This window comes from Crotalus tigris, unplaced genomic scaffold (assembly GCF_016545835.1).
Source record: "Crotalus tigris isolate CLP2741 ecotype Arizona unplaced genomic scaffold, ASM1654583v1 scf7180000020640.449710, whole genome shotgun sequence".
Taxonomy (NCBI): domain Eukaryota; kingdom Metazoa; phylum Chordata; class Lepidosauria; order Squamata; family Viperidae; genus Crotalus; species Crotalus tigris.
In genome coordinates, this window is record NW_024098119.1 from 82,760 (window position 1) to 105,117 (window position 22,358).

Sequence of the window (22,358 nt, forward strand, 5' to 3'; positions counted from 1 at the left end):
CCCTTCCAACTCTGTTATTCTGTATGCTGCCAGGTGGCTCAGGGTTCCAAACACACTGGGGGTAGTTGATTGATTAACAACAGATCCCACCTCCCTCCCGTGCTGCTCCCACCCTCCCCGTCTTCTAATTGTGTTGCAGTGTTTGACTTGTTGTGCTAACTTTTTTATGTTTTTAGTTTATATAGTTTTATCTTCTACGATTGTAAGCCATCCAGAGTTAACTTGAGGAAAGATGGGCAGCCAATAAATTTTACAAACAAACACATTTACTCAAACCCAATCCTCACTTGGACAAGAAATAAAACCCCTTTCCATCTGAAGATTTTTTAAAAGGAGAGGCATATAATTTACCTTGCATATAATGAAATCCGCTCGTTTCCCTCTCAGGTAATTAGACAGATTTCCATACTTGCAATATTCTACAATGACCATCAGAGGACCTGCAGACACGATCAAAAGAAAGTTCACAAAATGATAACACATGGGCACATCGTAGGAATAAGCAAAAGCAAGTAAACATCTGCCTTGCAAACACAGAAGGAAATAGGCAACGGATAAAAGAAGTAGGTCAGAAAACTGGGGCCAGGAAGTGAGAAACACACACTGGCTAATGGCCACATTTTCTGGTTAATGGGACAGACACCAGCTTTTACTTGCTGATGGGTGTTTGTGCAGATGTTACCTTGCTCCCTGCTATCCCTGTTAGCGATTAAAGGTCTTACAGTTTGTCTCTCCATCCTTCTGAACATGCCTCTTTGCCCCACTAACAGCAGTTGTGAGATTAATTAGCACCATTAGTTGCCATCAAAGACACCACCGTTTCCATTAATTAGGAGACTAACGTCAGAGCTTGGCCTACATATAAGAGCTGTTTAGCTTTGGCCATTCTGGACTTGGTTGCTGACTTTCCCACATCAAACAATGCTGGGTAAATCTGAAGAAGCAACACAACAAGATTGTTATGCAGAAAGTTGGGCAGGTTAAGGATCGTGGATTTCTTCAAGCTTGAAATGATTTTGTTAAAAAGAACAAGCTCTGCCTCTTTGGGGCACACCTGCAACATTGCAAGGGACTATGCTGAGCTCTTGTGAAGCAACTGAGATACAAATATAATCCTCTCCCCTCCCCTCCCCTCCCCTCCTCTCCTCACTCGTCTGGTCTTGTCTTGTCTTGTCTGGTCTTGTCTCCTCCTCCCCTCCTCTCTTCCTGTCCCCTCCTCTCCTCACTCATCTGGTCTTGTCTTGTCTTGTCTTGTCTCCTCTCCTCTCCTCTCCTCCTCCCCTCCCCTCCCCTCCCCTCCCCTCCTCTCCTCCTGTCCCCTCCTCTCCTCACTCGTCTGGTCTTGTCTTGTCTTGTCTTGTCTTGTCTTGTCTCCTCTCCTCTCCTCTCCTCCTCCCCTCCCTCCCTACCCGTCCTCTCCCTCCTCTCCTCATCGTCTGGTCTGTCTTGTCTGGTCTTGCTCCTCCCTCCTCCCCTCCCCTCCCCTCCTCTCCTCCCATCCCTCCCTCCTCACTCGTTGGTCTTGTCTGTCTCCTCTCCTTTCCCTCCCCAATCCCCTCCTCTCCTTCCTCACATCGTGTCTGGTCTTTTCTGGTTCTGGCTCTTGTCTCCTCTCTTCTCCTCCTCCCCTTCCCCTCCCTCCCCTCCTTCTTCCTGTCCCCTCCTCTCCTCACTATCGGGTCTTGTATTGTCCTAGGTCTCGTACTCCTCTCTCCCCATCCCACCTCCCCTCCCTCTCTACTCCCGTTCCCCTCCTCTCCTCATCATCTGGTCGGTCTTGTCTTGTCTAGGTCTGATCTCTCTCATTCCCTCCCCTCCCTCTACTGTCTCCTCTCCTCCCTCCCCTCCTTACCTCAACTCGTCTCGGTCTTGTCAGGTCTTGTCTAGGTCTTGTCTACCTACTACTAGTCCCCTCCCCTTCAGACATCCTCTCTCCTATCTCTCCTCCCAGTCTATCCTCTCCTCTCCCGACTTCATCTTGTATTGTCTTGGTGGCTGGTCTTGTATCTCCTCCTCCCCTCCCCTCCACCTCGCATCTCTTCCTGTCCCCCTAACTCTCCTACACTGATCTGGTCTGTCTTGTCTGGTCTAGTCTCCTATTCTCCTCCTCCCTCACCCTCCCCTCATCTCCATCCGCCCTCTCTTCTCCCACTATGATCTGGTCTTGATCTTGTCTTGTCTTGTCTGGTCTGTCTCCTCTCCTACTTCCCATCCAACTCCTGCTCCTCTCCATCGTCCTCCCGTACTGCTCCTCTCCTCTCAAACTCATCTTGTATTAGTCTTGTCTGGTCTGGGCTTGTCTCCTCCTCCCCTCCCCTCCCCTCCTCTCCTCCTGTCCCCTCCTCTCCTCACTCGTCTGGTCTTGTCTTGTCTTGTCTTGTCTGGTCTTGTCTCCTCTCCTCTTCCCCTCCCCTCCTCTCCTCTCCTCTCCTCCCGTCCTCTCCTCTCCTCTCCTCACTCATCTTGTCTTGTCTTGTCTGGTCTGGTCTTGTCTCCTCCTCCCCTCCCCTCCCCTCCTCTCTTCCTGTCCCCTCCTCTCCTCACTCGTCTGGTCTTGTCTTGTCTGGTCTTGTCTCCTCTCCTCTCCTCCTCCCCTCCCCTCCCCTCCTCTCCTCCTGTCCCCTCCTCTCCTCACTCGTCTGGTCTTGTCTTCTCTTGTCTGGTCTTGTCTCCTCTCCTCTCCTCCTCCCCTCCCCTCCCCTCCTCTCCTCCCGTCCCCTCCTCTCCTCACTCGTCTGGTCTTGTCTTGTCTTGTCTGGTCTTGTCTCCTCTCCTCTTCCCCTCCCCTCCCCTCCTCTCCTCTCTCCCGTCCTGTCCTCTCCTCTCCTCTCCTCACTCATCTTGTCTTGTCTTGTCTGGTCTGGTCTTGTCTCCTCCTCCCCTCCCTCCTCCCTCCTGCTCTCTCTGTCCCTCCTCGCCTCCTCACTCTCTGGTCTTGTCTTGTCTTGTCTGGTCTGGTCTGTCTGGTCTTGTCTCCTCTCCTCTCCTCTCCTCCTCCCCTCCCCTCCTCCTGTCCTCTCCTCACTCGTCTGGTCTTGTCTTGTCTTGTCTGGTCTGGTCTGGTCTGGTCTCCTCTCCTCCTCCCCTCCCCTCCTCTCCTCCTGTCCCCTCCTCTCCTCACTCGTCTGGTCTTGTCTGGTCTTGTCTCCTCTCCTCCTCCCCTCCCCTCCCCTCCTCTCATATTGACAAGAACTTGCTTTTCCAACCATGCTCAGCAGAGATCCAATAACCCCCTCAGTGATGCCAAGATCAAAGCCAACATGTATTTATTCTTTCATTTATTTATTTCTGCACTGCCTTGGAACATCGTGACTCAGGATGGTTTACATAATAAATCAAAGCAAATCAGATGCAACCAGAGTTCCAAAGGCAGGTCGGGTTTACCATCTGCCCCAAAAGCCTGTTTGAGGAAGATGGTTGTTCCACATGACAAAAAGGTGGGTCACCTCGATTCTAACAGTAAAAGGAACTTCTAGAATGGGGTCATCAGGGCTGAGAATCTTCCCATCCCTGTGCTATCACGAAGACTTAAATGTCTTTTTTTGGGTGGCTTCAAGTCAGTCTTGATTGGGCTAGTCCCTGGATCTTTTCTTGGCAAGATTTCAGAGGAGGCTCGCTATTGCCTCCTTCCTAGAGTTGAGAGTAACTGACTGGAGTAACATCAGCCAACTGGTTTTGTATCTAAGTCAGGACAAAAACTCATAGTCTCCTGGTTTCTAGTCCAATGCCTTAAGCACTACGTCAAATTGGGTCCTCAAGTGTGTTATAAAGAAATGACAGTGGGTAGCAGCCTGGAAATCTTGCCAGGAAATCCTCCTATGTGGCTTAGATTAGGACAGTGTTTCTCAACCTTGACAATTTTAAGGCATGTGGACTTCATCTCCCAGAATTCCACAGCCAGCAATGCTGGCTGTGGAATTCTGGGAGTTGAAGTCCACATGCCTTAAAATTGTCAAGGTTGAGAAACACGGGATTAGGAGGTTCAAAAGAGGTTGATGGCCAACCCTATCCAAAGCAACATAGCAATAGCACTTAGGCTTACTGTGTATACCGCTTCACAGGGCTTTGCAGCCCATCTCTAAGCAGTTTACAGAGTCGGCCTCTTGCCCCCAACAATCCAGGTCCTCATTTTACCAACCTCGGAAGGATGGAAGGCTGAGTCAACCTTGAGCCAGTCAGGATCGAACTCCTGGCAGTTGGCAGAGTGAGCCTGCAAATACTGCATCCTCACCACTGCGTCATCAGGGCTCATGTCCACTGTGGTCATATCCATCTCACCAAAAGGATCAAGTTCAACTGCAGAGCTGTTTAACTATTTATTTACTAAAATTTGTACAATGCCCAAATCCCAGCAAATTGTGTTTCCCCCCCCCATTCTACCCATATCACACCCAATCAATATTTCAAAGGAATGATCTGGAGCCACGCGGTAGTCGTATGGGAAAAGATTGACAGCCCATCTGTTGCAAAGCCTAGTTTTTTTCTTGGTTTTCTCCTTATAGGAGAAAAAAAAGCTCAGCTTCCTGAAATGATGTGAATTTTTTTTTTTTTTGCTTTTTCCTATTAGCAAATTGTCCATCACCAGGGAGGTCCAATCTGAGCCCCAAGGCTTTACATAAACCCTGAACCTGCAAAGTCAGTTGCCAAATTGGAATTTAAAATGTGATAGGTAGGAAAATGATTAAATGCATGCCTGGAGAATCATTTCCACATAACCATCAAATCTAGTTTATGTTCTTTTCCTATTGATTATTGCAGAATGCATCTTACATTGCGTAAGCCAAGTACAGCCTGAGGCATGGTAAAAAAAAAAAACTGCTTACCTTATCTAGCTCATATTTTGATTCTTATTTCTTTGGTTTGCTCTATTTCCTCCCTTGCACTTACCCTCTTTTGCTTTTTGAATGTAACTTATATAAAACTCAGTGCCAAGTCTTTCCTAACGTAGTGATTTTAGTGGAACTGCATTTAATACTAATCATTGGTGCTTACTTCCTCCTATTTCGGCCAATCCAAAGCCACGATAGCTACTGCTTTATTTCCCTGTTTTTCTAATCGTTTTGCATGATAAATTAAAAGTAATTTTCCTGCATTCTAAATCCTCTACGAGTGAAACTGATACTGAAACCAACATTATAATTTTAATTAAACATATCCTGCAAAGATTTGGAGAACGCCCCAAGGATTCCTGTTGGTGGTGGCAAGAAGAAGGAGAAAACAAGATTTTGCACTGACCCCACCCCCCCCCCAAAAAAAATTCAGGTGAGGTTTCTCAAAATAAAATATCTTGGTGTCCATATATTTTCTATCATATCTTGGTGTGCAGAGAAGAGCAAGAAAGATGATCAGGGGTCTGGAGACTAAACCATATGATGATTGAGGGGGACCAGGTATATGTTTAGTCGAACAAAGAGAAGGTTTAGGGGTACCATGCTAGCTGTTTTCCAGTACAGTCACAGAGAAGAGGGGATTGACCTATTCTCCAAAGAGGTCAGGACAAGAAGCAATGGCTAAAAGATCATTAAAGAGAGAAGCAACCTAGAACTAAGGAGAAATTTCCTGACACTGAGAACAATTAATCAGTGGAACGGCTTGCCTCTGGAAGTTGTCGGTGCTCCATCACTGGAGATTTTAAAGAAGAGACTGGACAGCCATTTATCTGAAATGGTATAGGGTTTCCTGCTTGATTAGAAGTACAAGAAGTACAATTAACTAATTAATTTGACATATTAATTCCAATCAGTGGAATGGCTTGCCTTCAGAAGTTGTGGGTGCTCCATCACTGGAAGTCTTTAAGAAGAGACTGGACAGCTGTTTGTGTGGAATGGTGCAGGGTCTGCTGCTTGAGCAGGGGGCTGGACTAGAAGACCTCCAAAGTCCCTTCCAGCCCTGTGATTCTATGCTCTATGTCCTACCTTTCTTCTCTTCTAGAGTTACCAGCTTTGTGCTGGACAAAGGAGTCAATTATAGCTAGGCATGCAATATACTTGTATTCCATGACTCATTTCTTGATAGAAAATAATTAGAGGAACTCCCCGCCACCCCACCAAGAAAAAAAACCACAGTTGGAATAGCAAGTCAGCCCTCTAGCTTGGGCCATTTCTCCTGCTTCCTTCCACCATTACAATGCCATTGCCTGCCAAAGTTGTCTAAATCTATCATTTTCAAAAGGAAAATCATGTCGGGGAGAAAATGAAAAATTATTATTACACACCTCAATTCTAGCCTAACAGTGGGGAATCCCAGTTCAGTCTATCAGTCTAGCACTATTTACCCAGCTGGATCTTGACTGCATTGTGAGATGTTCGTTCAGGTACAGCCAGCCTCATAAATGCTTCATGAATGCTTTATAAACAACGGGGGGGGGCTGCATTTTTATGGTGCTGTGTTGTGCCTGTGCTTCTTGGATAGAAAAATTGGCGCGTGTGTGTTTATGTGTGTGCAACAGGGAAAATATGCTTGCCTCCAAATACGTGCGGTCGCTTAGTTCTACTAAATCTTCCAACTTCAGCTTCTTTGTGGGTATCCTGAATGAATTATTTTAATCCTAGAGACAGTTTTGCTTTCCAGTACAGAAAATGCAGAAGCCAATCTGTGCAAACTGGGTAAAATCCTGTGTGAATTAAGATATATATTCAGTGGTGGGATTCAAATAGGTAAGCAACTGGTTCTCTGTGTGGATGCCGCTTCCGGAAGTCCATTCTGGGCCCGGGCAACAAAAAATTAACTACTGGTTCTGCTGAAGTGGTGCGAACCGGCTGAATCCCACCACTGTACATATTATATCTTCATATATACTTCATATATATCATGATTCAGACAGGATTTTGTGAATTTGTGATATATATATATGAACCGTGGTGGCACAGTGGTCAGAATGCAGTATTGAAGACTATCTCTGCCCACTGCCAGGAGTTTGATCCTGACCCATTCAAGGTTGACTCAGCCTTCCATCTTTCTGAGGTTGGTAAAGTGAGGACCCAGATTGTTGGGGGCAAGAGGCTGACTCTGTAACCCGCTTAGAGAGGGTTGTAAAGCACTGCAAAGCGGTATAGAAGTCTAGTGCAGAGGAAGAAATAATAAAAAAATACTAGACTGTGCAGAAATGGACAGACTTATTTTGAGATTGAAAAAAAAAGAAGAAACAAAATATTTTCAGACTCGGGACTTATTTTACCAATGGTTGGAGAAATGAACTAGGGATTAGGAATTTAATTTGTATTAGTGAATGATGAACTCAGGCAACTTGTTTGTTGAATAAGCACTGTTGAATTGTATTAAAAAATCAATAAAAACTTAAATTAAAAAAAGTCTAGTGCTATTGCTAGCTTCCCTGCTTTTCCTTCCTTCCTTCCTTCCTTCCTTCCTTCCTTCCTTCCTTCCTTCCTTCCTTCCTTCCTCCCTCCCTCCCTCCCTCCCTCCCTCCCTCCTTCCTTTTTCTTCCTACTTTTGCTGTGGTGGTGCAGTGGTCAGAATGCAGTATTGCAGGCTAACTCTGCCCACTGCCAGGAGTTCGATCCTGACCGGCTCAAGGTTGACTCAGCCTTCCATCCTTCCCAGGTTGGTAAAATGAGGACCCAGATTGTTGGGGGCTATAGGCTGACTCTGTAAACCGTTTAGGGAGGGCTGTAAAGCCCTGTGAAATGGTATATAAATCTAAGTGCTATTGCAATAAGGAAGATCTATCAGAAAAAAAAATAGTACCGGCTTCTGACTTTTGTATAGATAGGCCATCTTGTGCTTTCTATATCTTAGGGAGTTTTAATTTGCTGTGGGAGGTGTAGTCCAGGACAACTGCATGGCAGCCAATTGCTTCCCTGCCCTGTATTACATGCAAGAAATCTTTCTGGTGCAGTTGAGGTGGTCACACTTCACCTGAATATAGTTTAATTCATCACCTATAAGGAGAATCCTCTTTTCAGTACTAATGTCTTAGTCATTGAAGCTACCTGGGTGATTTTGGGCTAATCACTCTTTCTCAGCCCAAACCCACCTCACAATTGTGGGGAAAATTGAAGGAGGAAGGTGCTTTGGATATGTTCGTTGCCTTGAGTTATTTGTAAAAATAATAAAGGCGGAATACAAATAAAAGTAAATAAAAATTAATATGAAAGTTTGGGGTTTTGTCTCAGGTTACAGAACGAAGGAATCAGCTAACACTCACCTCCAGGCTTGGTACAGGCCCCCAGTAGGTTGACCACATTTAGATGATGTCCAATATGGATCAGGATCTTCAATTCCGACATGAGGGCCTTGCACTCGTTGGTCGTTGCACACTCTGCTTGAGAAAGAGGACACAAGCATCTTTACACAACAGGATATCAGCAACAGGAAGAGTCAAATCCTGTTTATAGTTTGAAAGGGAAGCAAACACCGCCATGGGAAAAAACAAAAGGACGCCCTGATCTCTTTTAGGGTCTCTGTGTATTATTTCTCATCAGATAAGGCCCAATTTCCTGCCTTGATCTTCTCAAAGGTTCTTATCTGCAAGGAGAAGTTGAGCTGTTTTGGAAAACCTTCTCTGCTCCCAATTTCCTGCTAGGAGAGCACAGTAGAATGTTGACCATGTCAACAATCAAAGTTCTAAAAGTTGTTGCCACTTTTTGTTGCCTCTAGAGGTCTATATAATCTGGGTGGACGGAGATACCCAAAGCATTTAGATCAAGGGAGAGACTTGGTTTTAGAGGTTGTCTTAAAGATCAGGATGATCAATCATTCATAAGGTGGATTAAGACTCAATCTTGGCAGAAAGGGGCCCCAATTTCATTCATTGCTTGAATTTTATTAATTATTGCTAATACAGTCCCATGGCAGTTTACACTACAATTTGACTTCTCTTCATTTACTCTTGAATTAAATCTCCTTCATTGCCTTCCATTGGCACGATTAATTTTCTTTCTTCTCCATTCAAGTTTACCTCCATTCAGTACTACCATCCAGAAGAACTTTGGGATTCTATCCAAGGCTTTGAAAGACTAAATGCAGGCTCAAGAACTGAAGTTGGGTATGTCTACTAGCAAGAGATGGCCATAACAGTGCAACTTAATTAAGCAAAGGGAGGAGGCCATTTCAAAATGGAAGGATAAGAAGAACGGTTGCAGGAATTGGGTATGTCTAGTCTAGTGAAAAGAAGGACTAGGGGTGCCATGATAGCAGTCTTCCAATATCTGAGGGGCTGCCAGAAAGATGAGGGGGTCAACCCATTCTCCAAAGCCCCAGAAGGCAAGACAACAGACAATGGATGGAGACTAACCAAGGAGGGAAGCAACTTAAAATTAAGAGAAACTTCCTAACAGTGAGAACAATTAACCAGTGGAACAGCTTGCCACCAGAAGTTGTGGATGTTCTATCACTGGAGGCTTTTAAGAAGAAACTGGACAGCCATTTGTCTGGAATGGTACAGGGTCTCCTTCTTGAGCAGGGGGTTAGACTAGAAGACCTCCAAAGTCCTTTCCAATTCTGTTATTCTGTTTTACTCTTTTGGTTTCTGGCGTGTTTCTTTCACTCTGCCTCTCATCCTCTTTCTCTCTTTCTCTCTTTAGATGTTTCTCCTGGTCTGTCTGCTTCTCTCCATGCAGGAAACTTGAACAAATTGTTCCTTTTTTTCACTTGTAGAGAAAATTGCTTACTTGAAAATGTCCTTCGAAATTAGTTCAAAAGCAGGCTGAACTCAGGCTGAGGAGTGCACCAATTATACACCTGTTCTTGGATTTAAAATATTAGCACTTAATAATTCTGGCAACATAATCCCGCAATAGCTTTGTTTCCCACAATAAGGATTGTTCATACTAAGGGCTTCCAGGAAAGAGCTAGGAACAACAGCTGCTGAGAACTACTATTTTCCTTGGAAACATTTCTCAAACAATTCATATATTTTGGCAAGTTGTAGGATGACTTTTTCCAAGGTTCTTCCATGTGGGATGGTTCCAAAGCATGGAGAAATATGTGGGAAGCACCCTTGAAAATAGTACTAAATAGAGCATAGTGGCTATACCTGATGGTCTTGGAAGAAAAATTGAGTGTTTGAAGAAATTTGGATCATACATAAAAGGATAACAGGGTAACGGAAAGGACCTTGGAGGTCAACAAATGACTGTCCAGTCTCTTCTTAAAAGCCTCCACAACTTCTGGAGGCAGGTTGTTCCACTGATTCATTGTTCTCCCTGTTAGGAAATTTCTCCTTTGTTCCAGGTTGCTTCTCTCCTTGATTAGTTTCCACCCATTACTTCTTGTCCTGCCTTCAGGCGCTTTGGGGAATAGGTTGACCCCCCTCTCCTCTGTGGCAACCTCTTAGATACTGGATATTAGATAAGGATGAGGAGATAACTGACCAAAAGTTGGAGAATCAGAATAGAGCTGGAAGGGACCTTGGAGGTCTTCTAGTCCATCCCCTGCTCAAGCAGGAGACCCTAGATCATTTTAGTTGTGCTAATATCTAGAAGTATGTGAAGCAAAAAGGCACTAAACATAACCAACAATAAGGTTTGGCAGTGAAGAAACAAATCAGCCCATCCCTCACTTAGTTAGACAAAAGTCCACAATATATTTTAAAACCTACTATTGCAAGCAATTACTATGCTAAGTGGTGTACTTATTCATCAAGTATCTGTAGAGAGAACTGGTAGGCAAATGTCATTAGTGGATGCTAGGTGCCTCAAACCTTGTCACTGGAAAGAAAATATTTTTTTTTATGTTGAGAAGGTTTGTATTCCTCATCTGCTTCCTTAGCATAATTTCTTTCTAATTTTTTTTAAAATACTTAAATGTCAAGGAATTTAGACAACTAGAAATTCATCCATATGAGAGCTGATCAACTCTCACTCATTGTATGCTAAGCTTCTATGCTAAGCTAGATTTTTTTTTAACAAGGTCTCCTGCCTTGGGCAAGGAGTTGGACTAGAAGATCTTCAAGGTCCCTTCCAGCTCTGTGATTAATAAACAAGAGGATACATATTCCAGCTCCGCTCGCTTTGCCCAATCTCTCTGTATGTTGATGGAGCAGGTTGCAAATGAGAACATAACTCTGGTTGGCTGAATGTATTGATAGCATCTAACTTAGTGTTGCTGGCTGGGGGATTCTGGGAGTTGAAGTCCACCTGTCTTCAAGTTGCCAAGGTTGAGAACCACAGATCTAATCTCTGACATGCCAGAAACTAAAGCTGGATCTTTGAGTTCAGACCCTGCTCCTTTCCATTGAGTCAGGCCCACCCTTGTGCCCAGAGTTAGCCAGCAAGGATGCCTATGTGTAAAGCTTCTTCAGCTTTACACATAGGCATCCTTGCTGGCTAACTCAACAAGATCCTCCACATTGGCCTTCTGGACATTGACCTGTACAATACATCTCTGACAAGGGCCTAGGCAATGCCATTTCATCATGTCAGAAATTCAAAGCTAGAGATTTGAGAGTCGTAATTGGACTCGGGATCAGTTTCAATACAGATGGTCTGGAAGTTCCAGCACCTGCCTGAGAACCCTAAAACCAATCCTGAATCGAAGTCTGCCTGGATGCCATTACGGTACCTGGCATCATGTCACCTGCCATCCGATATTATTTACATGTTGGGTGGGGAAGAGGCGAAAAGCAGCGAGTTGTGGCAATAGAAGGGGAAAACTGTACCAGTGGGTGCTCTTAAATGGAGACCATGTTTAGGATGCCTTCTTGGCTTAGTTACCATGATGAGGAGAGCAGGAAGGTTAGAGGGTCTCAAAATATGTGAGAGCAAACTACCTCTTCTATCTCTCTGGGATGATGTCTTCCTGACCTACTTCCTTTCTGTGTGCATGGCTTCAGTTGAAGCATTGCACTTAACAGAATAACAGAGTTGGAAGGGACCTTGGAGGTCTTCTAGTCCAACTCAAGCAGGAGACACTACACCATTCCAGACAAATGGCTGTTCAGTGTCTTGTTAAAATGGAACACCCACAGCTTCTGAAGGCCAATCATTCCACTAGTTAATTGTTGTCACTGTTAGGAAATATCCTCTTAATTCTAGGTTGCTTCTCTCCTTCCCATTCATTTTTTTCTTGTCCTGCCTTCAGGTGCTTTAATAATAATAATAATAATAATAATAATAATAATAATAATAATAATAAGTTGGAAGGGACCTTGGAGGTCATCAAGTCCAACCCCGTTCAGGCAGGAAATCCTATACCATTTCGGACAAATGGCTGTCCAGTCTCTTCTTAAAAACTTCCAGTGTTGGAGCATTCACCAGGTTGTTCCACTGGTTAATTGTTCTCAGGAAGTTTCTCCTTAGTTCCAGGTTGCTTCTCTCCTTGATTAGTTTCCATCCGTTGCTTCTTGTCCTGCCTTCAGGCGCCTTGGAGAATAGCTTGACTCCCTCTTCTTTGGGGCAGCCTCTTAAATATTGGAATCTTGCTATCATGTCATCCCTTCAGACTTCAGCCCCCCCCAATATTTTTAATTATGAAAAACTCTTGCGTAGGTTCCTAAAAAACACAGCTCTATATTCTTTTTAAAATGTGGCAAGGCTGATGTTAGCTCCCCCACTGAAAACCTGGGATGAAATATGAGATTTCAGTAATAAGCGACTGAAATTGCTTTGTATTTGTCTGGATGAAGGAGGAAGTCATTTCTTCATCTATCTTTTCTTCTTTGTGTCTTTTCCTTCCCCCTTTTTTCTCTCTGTACTTTCTATTTTTTTCTTAGTTTGGGTTAGGTTTTTATCTTTGTATTTTTATACTGTAAGAAAAACTCCAATAAAGGAGAACATGTGTAGCTCAGGGTTGAAATGAGGGATCCTTGGGTGGTCTCTGAGCTTGGCTGTTTTCCTGCAGACATTTCATGACCCAATTAGGTAAGATCATCAGTTCTAGGGTTGACTAGCTGACCAGCACTGAGGATGTCAACTAGTCTGGATAATGAAACGTCTGCAAGAAAACAACCAAGCTCAGAATGCAATAAAAATTCTTATTAAAAACTGAAAGCAACTGAAAAACAATGCAGCCAAATCCTGCCTAGGATGCTCAAGGCTGCAAGGATAGGGACCAAAGTGTCAGAGGCCAGGTGGCCCACCCCATTCCAGAATGACCGTCAGAGGAGAGAGGGAAGAGTAATAAACGAAACACCATCCTTCCTTGTTCCGTTTTCAACTGTGATGTTTCTGAAACCTTCTCTAGGGACACAACCAGCCTTGGGTTTTAGAAGGAACCATTAAGGGGTCTGAGAGAAGTGTACCTTTAAGCATTTTAACAGCCACAGTTTTGCAGGTTGAAGACTTATCTATGCCAAAAGCAGACGCTTCCACCACTTTGCCAAAAGCACCATGACCCAGAGTTTTACCTAGAGAAGCAAGAGGAAAGAGTGAGTCAGGCAGCCCCCACAACACCAAGCACTGAAGAGAAGCAAAAGGCTCTAGGTCAGTGATGGCGAACCTTTTAGAGACCGAGTGCCCAAACTGCAACCCCAAACCCACTTACACATCGTCAAGTGCTGGGTGGGTGTGGCCCATTGGCTGGGCGTGGCCCATTAGGTGGGCATGGCCAATTGGATGGATGTGGCCCATTGGGTGGGCATGGCTGCAGTGGTAATGGCACACTGGGTGGGACTAAAAAGTTCAATCAATCAATTCCAACTTTGCAAGATCTTTTTTTTTCCGTGAGAAGTTGAAATTCACTGATTGATTGAACCTTTTTTTTTTTTTGCACACGGCGGCGGAGGCCTAAAGCAAAAAGGTTTTATAAAGCCCAGCTGAAGGCTAGGACTGGGGCGATAGTGTGCGTGCCCATAGAGAGGGCTCTGAGTGCCGCCTCTGGCATCCGTGCCATAGGTTCACCACCACTGGTCTAGGATAACTCGCCATGACCAACTGGCTGTGGGATAAGAGTTACACTAAAATTGGAAAAATGGTGGAATAGGCTCCTGAAAGACAGGATGCCAAAGGAGGGACGAAATGAAATGTGAATGACAAAAATTAAACTACTTTTTAAAGTTATTTTATATCATTAAACTGAATTACTGAATTGTCCTGGGCACGTTATCCCGCAGGGAGTTTGCTGCGGCGAGGTGTCCCATTCTGAAGCAACATTCAGTATAGAGACCTGCTTTGCAACACTCCAGTTCTAGCATGAGAGAAGCTTGTTCTGCAAAAACGGATTTTGCAAAATGAAAGAATTTTCTCTAATTCCGCTTGTTTTGCACAATTTATTGCTTTGTTCCCCCCCTCTCTGTTTTGCAGCATTGATTCTCGCTTTTTGCAGAAATAACCCAACTTTTTTTTTTTTCTGAGGACATCTCACTTTCAAATATAAATCTCTAATCACGCTGGGGAAAGGAAAATCATCCTTGTTTATCCAAAGACGGAAGGAAGGAAACATTGTGATATAAACATCGTTAGGATGTAAACATCATAATATCCAGGCGTTACTTGCCTTTTGTTCCTTTTTTCTTATTTTTCATTACTCTATATTTTAATTTTGAGATTGGGTTGATTGTTCCCTGCTGTGTATGTATTTTTAATAGATTGCATAATGAAATGTATTTTTTTAAAAAAAATGGAGATGATTATTAGATTATGGAAGCCAATGACACGGCAGGATGCTTTCCCCCAAATTTTTTAGTCAAAAAATCCATTCAATATTTCTTTTTGAAGGTTCATCAGTATAATTTTGTAACCAAACAATGATTTTTTTTCCAGAAAAGGAAGGGAGGAAGGACGCTGAGAAAGATGAATTCTGCTGCCAAGAGCCCAGCATGTACTTTCCTTGAATTTGCAAAGAATTGCCATATTGACATTAAAAGTGCATGCAAGAGAATCATCCATTTCTTTTTTTGCAGAATGTCAGAGTTCCAGTAACATGCAGCAGAAACTCTGCATCACGTTAGAACATATATATAAACTGAACCGAGTTTATAAACATATGAAATAATACAAGATTAAAACACAAGAGCGGAAAAATACACAAAATCAAAGGTTTCAAACATTGCAGGGAACACACAAAACAGAATCACTTCCAGAATTCAGAAAAGCTTGCAAAATTGCGCATTGCTAAAAAGCTTTGCATGCACCCCTCAACCTTTATTATTCAGTTAAATAATTTTGTTTTTAGTCCTCCACTTCTTCCTCCTATCAAAGATTGGTCATTAGGTAGATCTAGATTGTTTTCACATAGATTGGGAAGAGGTAAATTTGTGGGTCAAATCTAAACATATTAAGGAAGTTTAACAATGGGAAAGTATTAAAGCAAACGGACATTTCATTGAGAAATAGTGGATTTTCTAACAACAGAGACTGTAGGGTTGGATAAAATCCCAGGATTAATTTTTGTGTCTCCGTTAGTGAATTACAAATGACTGTGAAGTGATTTCCAGCCTTTTGCACTCTGCAGGATATTATGGGATTGGGAGATACTTCATAAAAACTTCACGGCCTATATAAGGTTCACTTAGCTGGCAAGTAGGACGTTTGATTTATGAATACATGAATTGTTCACCAAGGTAACAGACTGAAGTTGTGCTTGAAACAAAAAACCAATTGGACCCACAAAAATTTCATTTAAAAAAGAGAAGCGGGCAACGAAGCCAGGTGAGGCAGGTAGTCCTTGACTTATGACCATAGCTGAGCCCAAGATTATGGTCATAAATCATAGTGGTCATTAAGCAGGTTATCATATGACTATTTTTGCAGAAGCCATTAAGCAAATGCCAGAGATGTTATTAAGCAGACCTGTTTTCTTTAATGGATGTAAATGCTCGAAACTGGCAAAAAAAGAGAGGAAATGGTGGTCATGTGACCATGGGAGGCTGCAAACCACCATAAATGAGAGTTGGTTGCCAAGCACTTAAAATGCAATCATGTGATTGTAGTGTGTTTGTGTGTGTGTGTGGGGGGGTGGCGCCAGAATTTTTTAACTAAGTTATAAATAGTTCTGGGAAGATTTGTCATAACTGTGAACGGTCGCCATGCAGATGGTTGTTAAGTGAGGACTACCTATATGAAATAGAGCAGTGATGGCGAACCTTTTAGACACCGAGTGCTCAAAAACCTGCCCCTGCCTCGCCCACCCCACCCCTGCCCCGCCCTGCACCACCACCCGCCCGCCCGCAGGGCCACCTACCACCTCCATGGCCCGCTGCAGCAGATTGCCCAGGCTGCCCGGTAGTGCCATGGTGGCCACGCCCTCTGCCCACCCCATGCGGCATCATCTGTGTGCGACAGGGCGCGAGGGCGGAGTCTTGTCCCCGCTGTCCTTGGCTGTGCTGCTCCGTGCAGGACGCGCCTGGGGGCAACTCTCCTCCAGGGAGGCTGCTGGTGAGAAGGGGGCCACGGGGGGAGGCAGGGCTGGGGCGACGGTGCACGTGCCCACAGAGAGGGCTTTGCGTGCCGCCTCTGGCACGCGTGCCATAGGTTCACCACCAATGAAATAGAGACAGGTAGTCCTTGACTTACAACAATTTGTTTAGTGACTGTTCAAAGCTCCAACGGCACTGAAGAAAATGGAATTATGACCATTTTTCACACACCATTGCAAAATCCCCACGATCAAGTGATCAAAATTCGGCTGCTTGGCAACTGGTTCATATTTATGACGGTCGCGGTGTCCCAGGGTCACGTGATCCCCTTTTGCGACCTTTGGACAAGCAAAGCCAATGGGGAAGCCAGATTCACTTAACAACCCAGTGACTAACTTAACAGCTGCAGTGATTCGTTTAACAAATGTGGCAAAAGAAATCATAGAATGGAGCAAAATTTACTTTGCAAATGTCTCACTTAGCAGCCGAAACTTTGGGCTCAGTTGTGGTCCTAAGTCAAGGACTACCTGTACTTTGTCATCTCTATCTTATTATCCTTGCCAATGTTTAGCTCTAGCAGGGAGCATGGAAAGCAATTTTATTCTATTTCCTTCAAGGCAGTGATGAGGTCTAACAAATCTAGTGAATGTTCTGCATGAAGCCGAAGATATCCATTAGACAGAGACAGATGACGTCGTCTCTTTCAGATGATTTGGGATGACAATTTCCATCATCACTCATGCAAAACATCTGGAAGTCATCTAGCTGACCATCCCTCCCGTAAACAATGGATCCGAATCTTTATCATCAAGCCGAATCCGATGACGTACAAATGGACTATTAGCTGTCAAATCCATCCCAGATGTGTTCAGTACAACTGCAAATTGCCAGCCAGCAGAGTCATTAAGAATTCTTGGAAAGGTAATCCAGCACTATTCAAGGTCGGGTCTAGGACAACTGGGCAGTCAACTTGCTGAGGCCAACTCACTGTGGGACGATTTGCCACAGGACAAGAGTTATATTAATACCAAAGAGAATAGAATCATTAAAGAAAGGATGGAAAAGGAGGGACAAAACGAAATGTGAACGACCAAAACTAAAATAATGTTTTAATTATTTTAACTACTTAAATTGAATTGTTGAATTGTCCCGCAGTGAATTGTCCAGTTGGCCACAGTGAGTTGGCCGTGCCAAGCTGTCCCATTCCATTCAAGGTCACCCACCAACATAGAAGCTTGCCCCCCACCTACCCAGCCGCAGCCGATCCCTTGGGAACTCCCATTTGTTGCTGTCGTAAGGAAGACGTTCGCACTGCTCATCCAGGGGCATCTCCTCTGGATCCATTATGATGGACAGATATCCAGTTTTAATGTCGGTGGCATCTGGCTAAAAGAAAAAAAAAAAGAAACTCCTTAAGATCAGGATTGGAAGAAGAAGATGGATGAAGCCGACGAACACGGAACGAGGCGAGAAGGCAGAAGCTTCACCCCCGCAAAGGTCTGAACCAAGGTGCCCCTTCTTCCTCTTTAGGGGCATGAAAACCATTTTCTGCTCCTTTTCATTCACCAGCCTGCATTCTTTCTACACTTGCATGGATGCATAGATACTGTACGGGCTTGCCTAATCATCTGTAGGAGGACAGGAAGGCCTGGAAGAACATTGTCCATGGGGTCGTGATGGGTCGGACACGACTTCGGCAACTAACAACAACAAATCATCTGTAGCAAGTTCAAAGGATTTCCAGGGACATTCACCTGCACTTTCACTTTCACTCAGCTGGTGACATGGCCAGGAATTGATTATGCCATTGAACGAGGATTAGGAAAATGACGTGTTAGTTGGGGAAATGTGTCACTGCCAACCTACTGAGCAAGCAGTGCTCAGAAGTGACAGAGATGTAGAATTCACACTTGGGAGACGACCCTCTTCCAGTCTCTTCCAATCTCTTGTACCCCCCACGGTTTTTACAGTTGGGCAGAACTTTCAGAAGTGGTACAGGTCGTCCTCGACGTACGACCACAACTGAGCCCAAAATTTCCGTTGCTACGTGAGATATTTGTGAAGTGAATGTTGCCCCATTTCTTGCCACAGCTGTTAAGTAAATCATTGCAGTTGTGAAGCTAGTAACACAGTTGCTAAGTGAATCTGGCTTCCACATTGAATTTACTTGTCAGAAGGTCGCAAAAGGGGATCACACTGCGACCGTCATAAGCATGAGTCAGTTGCCAAGCGTCTGAATTTTGATACTGTGATCATGGGGATGCTGTAATGGTTGTAAGCGTGAAAAAGGATCAAAAGTCACTTTTTTTCAGTGCTGTTGTAACTTCAGACAGTCACTAAATGAAATGTCTGCAGGACTACTTGTACTTTCAAAAATGTGAAAGATGGACAAATTAGCTCTGTTTGAATCATCAAAGTAGCCATGTCTTTTTTCCCCAGAATCGCATGATTTAGAAATTGCCTCCAGCTGACTCGGCAGGACTAAGCAGCTGTAGGCAAATGAAGATTTTTCTCTGTCGTTGATAGCACTATAGAAATTGACTACTGAATCACTTTAGTTCTTTCAGCATTTAGGGCAGGGGTAGGCAACCTTGGCTCTTTTATGACTCGTGGACTTCAACTCCCAGAATTCCTGAGCCAACATGGCTCAGCTTGGAAACCTCTCCCTTTCCCCTCAGCATGGCTGGCTCAGGAATTCTGGGAGTTGAAGTCCACGAGTCATAAAAGAGCCAAGGTTGCCTACCCCTGATCTAGGGTGATTCATTTCTAAGCCTCAAACATGAGGATCACCTTACTTTTCTGAGTTTCCGTATGAAGAGGGTCAGAAGGAGCCAAAAGAGAGTGGCTGCTAGGCCAGTGCAAACCAGGATGATAACTTCTATGTTAGATTTTTCTTCAGAGCCTGAAAAAGACACACATGAGAAGGTTTCAGCTCAAGATCCATTGACCCACCACTCCATTAAGCTTCACTTGCAATAAACCATGCATGCATTGGATAGCTTTTGGTTGCTTAACAACAGTTAAAAATGATGGGGTTTGTAGTCGGAGTATAAATGCTGTTCTCACCTTCTATTTTAATAAACGCCCGGGTGCTGTCTTGACCCATCTCGTTGATCGCTTGGCATTCATAATGACCCTCGTCATCCTTTTTCACTCGTTCAATCACCAAAGTATTGTTTTCCATGGAAATTCCTGGAAGAGGGAAGGGGAGGGAGACAGAGAAGAAAAAAGGAATATTATTTTCCATGCATCACATTCTAGACTCTAGAAGAGTTTTTCCCCCAGAGAAATTGATAGTGGAATCGCATGGCCCCATTAGGTCGCATTAGAAAAAAGAATTATGCGTGTGTCTGTGTGTGTTTGTATGTGTGTGTGTAAAAAGTCAAGATGGTGGTCACAACCTCTGCCTTGGTGGCGACAATCATGACCTTGAGGGCTTTTTAAAATCCACTTGTGGATGCCACTGATAGAAAGAGATCCAAGGACAGTTGAGGGTTCCTTCTTTGAAGCTAATCAGCAGCCCATCTGGTCCAATTTTATTTGTGCTGAAAGCAGGGTCGCTCCAAGATTTCAGCACACACCCTCTTTTGCATTTTGATATTTCTGGAAGTGGATTTTCGAGGAACTGAAAGCTAGCACGGTTTCCATTACTCAACTAGGTAACACAATCAGTGCTAGAAGGGAGTGAGCTTTGTGGAGAAGAGGAGGAGGAGGAGGAGGAGGAGGAGGAGGAGGAGGAGGAGGAGGAGGGAGGGGGCTGTGCGGTCCTTGGTGCTCTCTGAGCTTGGTTGTTTGCTGGCAGATGTTTCATTACCCAACTAGGTAACATCATCAGTGTGAGTGAGGGTGGGGCTTGCCAAGTGCCCAGATTGCAATCATGTGACTTTGGGGGTGGCTGGAATGACCTGAACTTCACTGCCCAGTTGTAACTGGTATTTGTTCAGCACCACTGTACTTTTGAACAATTGCTGAACGAAAGGTCGTAATCCGAGGACTACATGTATGTGGGGAATGTAGCCTGGAGATTCCCAGCTGGGAGGGGCTGCATTCCAGAGGATCAAGAGATAGCAAAGTTTAGATAGTTTGGTTGAGACGAAGAGAGCCAACATGGCTCCTTCCTAGAAGTTTTCAGAATATAGCTTTAATGATGCGAGTAGTTTGCTTTAGCTTGGCAAGATTCTGTCTGTAGCTGAGGAACGAAAAAGGAAACGGCTCAGAAGCGACGAAGAGACTGGTATAGATTCTCCTGCTTGAGCAGGGGGCTGGACTAGAAGACCTCCAAGGTCCCTTCCAGCTCTATTCTATTCTTCTATTCTTCATCTGTCTTGGCTTTTGGGGGGCCCTGACATTGTATAGCTCGTTCTGGACCTGCTATGTTAGGAACTGAACTTGGGATCTTGAAGATGAAAAATTTTCCTGCGGATTCCCCCTGTTCCAATGGGCCAGCTGTGCTCTTAAAAGAGAGAAAGACACAAGAGCAGCACCACTCATCTTAGGAAGCTCACCTGAAGCAGGGGCAATGCGGTGGCCATCTTTCAGCCAAGCAATAGTAGGATGGGGGATCCCGTTGACTTTGCACTCCAGAACGATGGTCCCGCTCACATTAACCTCCAAGTTGGTAAAGTTCTCCATAATGTAAGGCACCGTCTTAACTGCAATCAAAGAGAAAATGACATATTTTAACACCAAAAGCTTTGCGCTTCTGTGATTACAGAGGCAACCTTCATCCCGAACAAAAGAAACTGAGAAAATTATAAAGATCAGATCAACACAGCTTGGACCCCACAGAGATTTAAAAGTAAATGTTGGGTAGAAGGAAGATTTTAACGGTTAATATGAAGATAAACCAGTTCCTCCTCTTCCTCCTCCTATACCATAAAACGTCCTGTAAGTTACTAGTCCTCATGATTCCAAAGCTAAGCACCAATTCAATTCAGTAATATCCACTCTACAGTTATACTTCTTCTTTTTCTTCCCATCAAGGAATGAAATCTGGGACTTCATTCCCCTATAATCTTTCAGAAGACAAGGAACGTGTGGTAAGTAAAAATGGTGTTTTTTTATATATAATGTCTCATCTCAATTTCTTTATGACACATTCAGAATGAAAGTCAATTTACAAGGCATGTTTTGCCTCTCCCCATCGTATTTGGTTCCCTTCTCCATTGTCCTTTGTCCCCTGGGGTTTCTGATGTGCTGTTTTGTTCCCCAAATCAGTCCCGGTTTATCTAATTCTTTAAAAACTAACTTAACTTACTTTTGTTGTTGTGTCTAAAAAAGTCTCCCTTTGTTTCTTTGTTCTTCCCAGATTGAAAAAGCTTCTAGAGGCAGGTTGTTCCACTGGTTAATTGTTCTAACTGTCAGGAAGTTTCTCCTTAGTTCTAGGCTGCTTCTCTTCTTGATTAGTTTCCATCTGTTGCTTTTTGTTCTGCCTTCAGGTGCTTGGAGAATAGCTTGACTTCCTTTTCTTTGTGGCAGACCCTGATATTGGAAGACTGCTATCATGTCCCCCCTCGTCCTTCTCTTTATTAAACTGGACATAACCAGTTCCAGCAGCTGTTCCTTGTATGTTTTAGTCTCCAGTCCCCTGGTCATCTTTTTTGCTCTTCTCTGCACTCTTTTTAGAATCTCAACATCTTTTTTACATCGTGGTGACCAAAACTGGATGCAGGATTCCAAGTGTGGCCTTACCAAGGCCTTGTAAAGTGGTATTAATACTTCACGTGATCTTAATACGATCCCTCTGTTAATGCAGCCTAGCACTGTGTTGGCCTTTTTGGCAGCTGCAGCACACTGCTGGCTTATATTTAAGTGGTTGTCCACTAGGAGCATGGCTGACTCAGGAATTCTGGGAGTTGAAGTCCATGAGTCATAAAAGAGCCAAGGTTGCCTACCCCAATCTAGCGGATGAGTCAACTTCAACACAACATTCTCCTTCCACTCTTCACTGCCTACTGAACTGCTGCGCATGGCGCCATAGGACGGGCCTCACTATCCCAGCCTATTTCTTGCACATGCTCAAACAATATTTCCAAATTGCCCTCCTGTTTAGGTAGTTAGGGAAGAGATGATGAATCCATTCAATTCTGTTTCAGTTTCCTACCAA

At 44.1% G+C, this 22,358-nt stretch overlaps 1 protein-coding gene across 2 annotated transcripts in view; it reads right to left on the reverse strand.

Annotated features, from left to right (window-relative positions):
• The window catches only part of LOC120319349 (vascular endothelial growth factor receptor kdr-like), a 191,545-nt gene that overhangs the window by 33,606 nt on the left and 135,581 nt on the right, over window positions 1-22,358 (reverse strand). The window contains exons 14-20 of one of the 2 annotated variants that reach the window (XM_039368128.1): window positions 20,758-20,904; window positions 19,319-19,444; window positions 19,048-19,154; window positions 17,503-17,638; window positions 13,199-13,303; window positions 8,165-8,281; window positions 352-440 (exon numbers count right to left, since the gene is read on the reverse strand). In XM_039368128.1, the coding sequence (XP_039224062.1) occupies window positions 352-440; window positions 8,165-8,281; window positions 13,199-13,303; window positions 17,503-17,638; window positions 19,048-19,154; window positions 19,319-19,444; window positions 20,758-20,904 (827 nt within the window). The remainder of the gene's footprint in view (window positions 1-351; window positions 441-8,164; window positions 8,282-13,198; window positions 13,304-17,502; window positions 17,639-19,047; window positions 19,155-19,318; window positions 19,445-20,757; window positions 20,905-22,358) is intronic. The other variant, XM_039368129.1, reaches the window with a different exon arrangement.